This window comes from Cucurbita maxima, unplaced genomic scaffold, assembly GCF_002738345.1.
Source record: "Cucurbita maxima cultivar Rimu unplaced genomic scaffold, Cmax_1.0 Cma_Scf00063, whole genome shotgun sequence".
NCBI lineage: Eukaryota > Viridiplantae > Streptophyta > Magnoliopsida > Cucurbitales > Cucurbitaceae > Cucurbita > Cucurbita maxima.
In genome coordinates, this window is record NW_019272079.1 from 555,577 (window position 1) to 561,922 (window position 6,346).

At 37.7% G+C, this 6,346-nt stretch overlaps 1 protein-coding gene across 1 annotated transcript; it reads left to right on the top strand.

The window, feature by feature from the left end:
* The first annotated feature begins 595 nt into the window (after positions 1–595).
* Positions 596–5,078, top strand: LOC111472025 (TMV resistance protein N-like). Its single transcript, XM_023117708.1, has 4 exons — positions 596–1,190; positions 1,498–2,569; positions 2,663–2,938; positions 3,421–5,078. Exons 1-4 carry the CDS (start codon positions 709–711, stop codon positions 4,963–4,965), a joined length of 3,375 nt encoding a protein of 1,124 aa, XP_022973476.1. The 5' UTR covers positions 596–708; the 3' UTR covers positions 4,966–5,078.
* Positions 5,079–6,346: the final 1,268 nt, after the last annotated feature.

The window sequence follows — 6,346 nt, forward strand, 5'->3', positions numbered from 1 at the left end:
AAATCCTGATACATCTTATTGTCACCTGAATACATAGAAAACGGGGAGTTATGTGCTTCGATTAATATCTCATTTTTTTAGCTCTTCCACCATTAGATGATTTAGAGAAACCGTCTGTTGGTTTTGCCGTAAGTTGATCTAAAATCTTGGTTAATCTAGGATCTCTTTTTGGAGAATCAATGATCTGGTGTCAAAGATGCTAGCCCGACCAGTATGAGGCCCAGGAGGTGTACAAACCGCCTTTTGGGTCCATATTCGCACGTCTAGGTCGTGTGTAGAATAGTAAGTACACATTTGATGACCCAAATTGGAAAGTCGCCTAAGAGAATACGTTTTAAACGATAAGTCTCATTTATATTATATGTGTGCATTCTGTAACCCCAACAGTGGAGTAAGTTATTGAGTATTTCTTAAAATACTCCAGTCATGTTTTACTTTTATATTTCAAGTAAAGACAAGACATCCTTGTACGTTTGACGACGATATTGTATTAAAGACCGTGGAACTTGAATAAGGTAGGTGTATTTATTTTTGGTAGACTTTAGGGTAGTAGTATCGGTCATTGCTCTTTTAATACTTTCCTCATAAATGAAACAAGGACAAGTAGGGAAGGGAAAGCGAGTTGAATTATTAAAGGCCCTTTAGATAGAAGTCTCACACACCACACATTTGGTTTGAAGGCTGTTCAGATCAGATCAGACCAAACCCATGATGCTTTCTTCTGGTTCTTCAACTGGTAAATGGAAATTCAATGTGTTCTTGAGCTTCAGAGGCGAAGACACCCGTTTTGGCTTCACAGACCGTCTCTACAACGCCTTAATACACAAAGGAATCTCCACCTTCAGAGACGAAGACGAGATCGAAGAAGGTGCCGACATTTCCACCGATCTGTCGGCCGCCATTGAAGCGTCCAGAATCGCGCTCGTTGTGGTTTCAGAAAACTACGCTTCTTCTAGGTGGTGCCTTGAGGAGCTGAGTAAGATCTTTGAATGCCACCACCGGCTTGGGATGACCGTTTTGCCAATCTTTTATAAAGTGGATCCTTCTCATGTTCGGAAACAGACAGGAACATTTGCTGAAGCTTTTGCTAAACATGAAATCAGATTTGGAGAACATAATCCCAACATCCAGAAATGGAGGCAACTTCTTACAAAGCTCGCCAACCTCAAGGCTTGGCTTTTGGAACCTTGGTAACAAACAATTTCGTCCATTTTTTGGTGTCTTCTTCATTAATTATAATTGATATTGTTACTATAAATATATATATTTTTTTTAAATTTAACAAAGGTTAAGCATGGTCGATAGTTGGCCAAGTTTACAAGTATGATGTTTAAGCGAGTTCATATGATAGTGTGATTTCAGGTGGGTCCAAAAGATTTTTTCAATCCAACTAAACAAGCTATACTCACTTATTGATTAGCATAATTATTAATCAATGTATATTATGATTTACTATAACACTACTTATTTACTTGTGATCCATTCTCTTGGACTTAGGACACATGAATCAAAAGTCATCGAAGAAATCACGAAGGTTCTATGGAAGAGAATCAAACCGACTTTGAGAGTCACTCAAGAACACCAACTAGTTGGAATCAATTCTAAACTAACCAAACTTTCTTCTCTTTTGAACCCGAACTCAGATGAGGATGTGATATGGATAGGAATTCATGGAATGGGTGGCATTGGTAAGACGACATTAGCTAGGGTTTGTTACGAGCGAATTCGCGACAAATTCGAAGCTCATTGCTTCGTCTCCAACGTTCAAGAGAAATTTGAAACCTCTGGTCTTCCATATTTACAAAGCCAACTCCTTTCAAGGATGTTTTCAATTGAAAACAAAGACATAGGAGACGTTGAAGAAGGTATTGCTATGATAAACCAAGCGGTTTTTCGAAAAAAGATTCTTCTTGTTCTAGATGACGTGAATTGTTCAGACCAAATCATGGGATTGATTCCAAACAAAGACTCTTTTGGAAATGGCAGTAGAATAATCATCACAGCAAGAAATGCAGATTTACTTTCAAACGAGCTCGAAGTGAAAAGAATGTTCAAAATGGTAGAACTTACAAACGAGGAAGCCCTTCAACTCCTTAATTTGAGTGCTAGTCCAAAACAAGATTGCTTAGAACACTCCAAGAACATTGTCAAGATTGTGGGAGGCCACCCTCTTGCCCTCAAATTATTGGGATCATCTCTAAGAAACAAAGATTTGAAGGTGTGGAAGTATGTGATAGAAGAGCTTAAAGGAGGTGGGAATATTCATGAAAAAGTTTTTAAGTGTCTTAAAGTGAGTTATGATGGGTTGGATGAGTGGGAGAAAGAGATATTTCTAGACATAGCTTGTTTCTTCAAAGGGAAGAGAAAAGAGCTTGTAGAAGAGATTCTACATAGTTGTGGTTTCCATGCCAAAATAAGGGTTGAACTTCTCATTCAAAAATCTCTCTTAACTCTCTCGTATCATAATAAATTGATGATGCATGATTTATTGCAAGAAATGGGTCAGAAAATTGTTCGTCATAAACCTATTCAAGATCGATTATGGCGCCAGAAGGATATTAAAAGCATGGTAAGATATATTGTCGGTCTGTTTGAAGTGACTTTCTAAATTCTTAAAAATATTGAAAAATCACTAACTTGATTTGGTATTTTGTGAATTTAGGTTGGAGAAGCATCGGTCGAAAGCATATTGTTCAAGTCGACAAGAAACGTTGTGGAATTTCCAATTTCGTTCTCAAGAATGCACCAACTAAGGCTGCTTAATTTTCACAATGTGAGGCTGAAAAATGTGTTGGAATATTGCATTCCAAGTGAGTTGAGATATTTGAAGTGGAAAGGATATCCCTTGGAGAGTTTGGTATTGAATTCAGAAGAATATAAGCTTATTAAGCTTCACATGTGCCACAGCCATTTGAAGCAATTTTGGCATGGAGAAAAGGTACCAAAGCTCATACTACATATATAGTAATTTGAGATTCCACATAGGTTGGAGAGGAAAACAAAACATCTTTTATAAAGGTGTGGAAACCTCTACAGATGCGTTTTAAAAACCTTGAGGAAAGCCCGAAAGAAAAATCTCAAAGAGAACAATATCTGCTAGTAGTGGGCTTGAGCCATTACAAATGGTATCAGAGCCCGACATCGGGCGATGTGTCAACGAAGAGGTTGTTCCTCGAAAGGGGTAGACACAATGCAGTGTGCCAGTAAGAACGTTGGGCTCCGAAAGGAGGTGGATTGTAGATCCCACATCGGTTGAGGAGGAGAATGAAACTCCCTTTATGAGGGAGGGTGTGGAAACCTCTCCAAAACATACGCATTTTAAAAACTTTGAGGAGAAGCCCGAAAGGCAAAGCCTAAAAAAAACAATATCCGCTAGCGGTAGGTTTAGTTAAATGATATAAATCTTTACTCTTTTGACAGCATTTGGAGGAGCTCAAGTATATCAAACTCAATCATTCACAGAAGTTATCCAAAACTCCAAACTTTGAAACTATTCCAAATCTCACAAGATTAGAGCTTGTAGGTTGCACAAGTTTGGTCAATATTCATCCAACAATTTTCACCTCAAAAGAACTCACTTTTTTGAGTTTGAAAGATTGCATCAATCTCACCAATTTTCCACCCCAAATTAACATCAAGGCTCTTGAAGTTTTGATTCTCTCTGGGTGTTCAAAGCTCAAGAAGATCCCAGAATTTTCGGGCAACACAGATAAATTACTGGAACTCCATTTGGATGGAACCTCCATATCAAGCCTACCTTCATCAATAGCCATCTTGGATCACCTAACAGTGTTGAGCTTAACCAATTGCAAAAATCTTATCAACATTTCAAATGCGTTGGATAAGATGACATCTCTCAAAAGCTTAAATCTTTCGGGATGTTCGAAGCTTGGAAATAGAAAACGAAAGCGGGTTGACGTTGAAACGGTGGAGCTCGACGTGAGACGAACGGCACGAAGAACGGACGACGGAGACAATATCTTTAGAAAGATTTTTCTTTGGTTATGCAAAGCTCCAACGAGTGGCATTTTTGGGATCCCATCACTAGCTGGTTTGTACTCTCTTACAAGGCTAAATTTGAGTGATTGCAAGCTTGAGGAAGTCCCGGAAGGGATCGAGTGTTTGGTGTCGTTGGTGAATCTGAATTTGTCTCGAAATAATTTCTCTCGTCTTCCTACGAGCATTTCTCGACTCCATAACTTGAAAAGATTGAACGTAAACGAGTGCGAAAAGCTTCTTCATTTCCCAAAGCTACCACCAAGGATCTTAAGGTTGATGTCAAAGGGCTGCATTTCATTGAAAGATTTTCTAGACATTTCAAAAGTTGACCATTCATATTTCATGATAGAAATGAATCTTCTTAATTGCTTCCAATGGGTTGACAACAAAGACCTCCATAAATTGATTACTTCTTGGATGCAAAAGATGCTCTTCCGAAAAGGAGCCTTCAACATTTTGGTTCCCGGGAGCGAGATCCCCGATTGGTTCACAACGAAAAAAATGGGATCTTCGATATGCGTCGAGTGGGATCATGATGCACCAAACGCCAACATGGTTCGCTTTGCACTCTGTGTCATTTGTGGACCGAGCAACAAACAAGACATCCTCGATGTTCCCGTCACTATCTTTGCATCGGTGACTGGAAAAAACCGAAACGACCCAAATTCGAACAATGGAGATCTTATTGTTGGTGCATTCAATGTTTCAGGGATGAAGAAGTTAGACCACATTTGGATGTTTGTCTTGCCTCGAACTACGACTCTGACAAGAAAGATTCGTAACTGTAAAGAGATTGAGTTTCGATTCTTGCTCCAATTTAATTACAATCAAACTGTTATCCCAAATGTCGAACTAAAAAAGTGTGGAGTTGGTTTGATAAATATGGAAGAAGAGAGTGAAGCCATGAAAAGGTATGCTTCGTATATTATTGTAAAGAACAGAATGAAGTCACTATTGAAGTATTGATAATTTGCCATGGCTATCATATGTTTAACCCTTTGTAATATCATTTTCTTCTCTATCAATATCGTGAATGATATTGATTTAGATTTACTTTTCAACTAAAAGAAGGTTATCATCATGCTATGGTAAGTGTGTCGTTATAAGTGTAATATCATTTTCTTCTCCATCGATATCATTTTCTTATCTACGATACATGTTACATGAATAATTAAAATTTCATAAAACTCAAATATCAAATACTTATAAGTCACGACGAATATTTGTTATGTTGGGTTGTAACCCTATTTTCAGGCTGGTTAGGTCGACTTACTTTCGAGTTTTCCGAACATTCAATCCAACCTAAACTAAAAAAAAAAAAAATATAACCAAATTCAACCTTTATTATTTGAGTTAGTTATTATCTGATCATACGAAATACATTCCATGTTTTTCTTTTCGGTCCCCTCGGAAGGGGGCCTTCTTCGTCGTCCACCTAAGTTGCGTAGAAAAGGTCCAAAGCCAATCTCAGGGAACAGTGAAGCTTCATAGGGTCTTTTTGTCTAGGTGCAGGTAGTCCGCATCTTCACAGACATGCCTATTTCACCAAGCCTCTCTCTGAGACAGTGTCCAGATCGTTACGTCTTTCGTGCGAGTCGAAACTTACCCGACAAGGAATTTCGCTACCTTTGGGCTGTAACTATTCTTTTTTATATTTTTCAAAAAAAATTCCCCAAAATTTGTCATACTATATAATTCCTCTATAAATAATTTCGATGTTTGATTCGAAAATTGAAAAAAAATACTTGAATCAAGCACAGAGAGACCAAATCCATAACTTCAACGTCCAAAATGGAGAACGAATTCATGTTTATGCAAAAACTTTTGTCGAAGTGTTTTTTTTTTTTTTTTTTTTTTTTTTTTTGAACACACCTCTTTATGGGAAAGAGTCGCAATTTTTATTAAGATCAATCGAAAAGAGATTATAAGACACTATAGAAACTTCTACACTCTGTTGTACTTGGAATTTCTTGGGATGAAATCGTTGGTATCGTGGTATCCTACATAGTCCTTATCATGGTATCAAGCTAGCTTGCAGTCTTTACTTCTTTTATACAAAAAACCATAGTCGATTGTACCTTTGACATGTTGTAGGATTTGTCGAGTTGCATCCAAATGAGGCTTCTTCGGACTTTGCATGTAATGACTAACGACTTCAACTCCATTTTCAAATCTCTTTAGTTGGTTCATGTAGATCTCCCGGTCCCATTCTCCATGCAAGAAATCATTCTTCACATCCATTTGCCATAATTTTTAATCTTTACTTGTTGCAAGTGCTAGAGAAACATGTACGATAGTGATTATCACTGTTATATGCTATTTATTCCCTGACCTGTAAGACTCAACT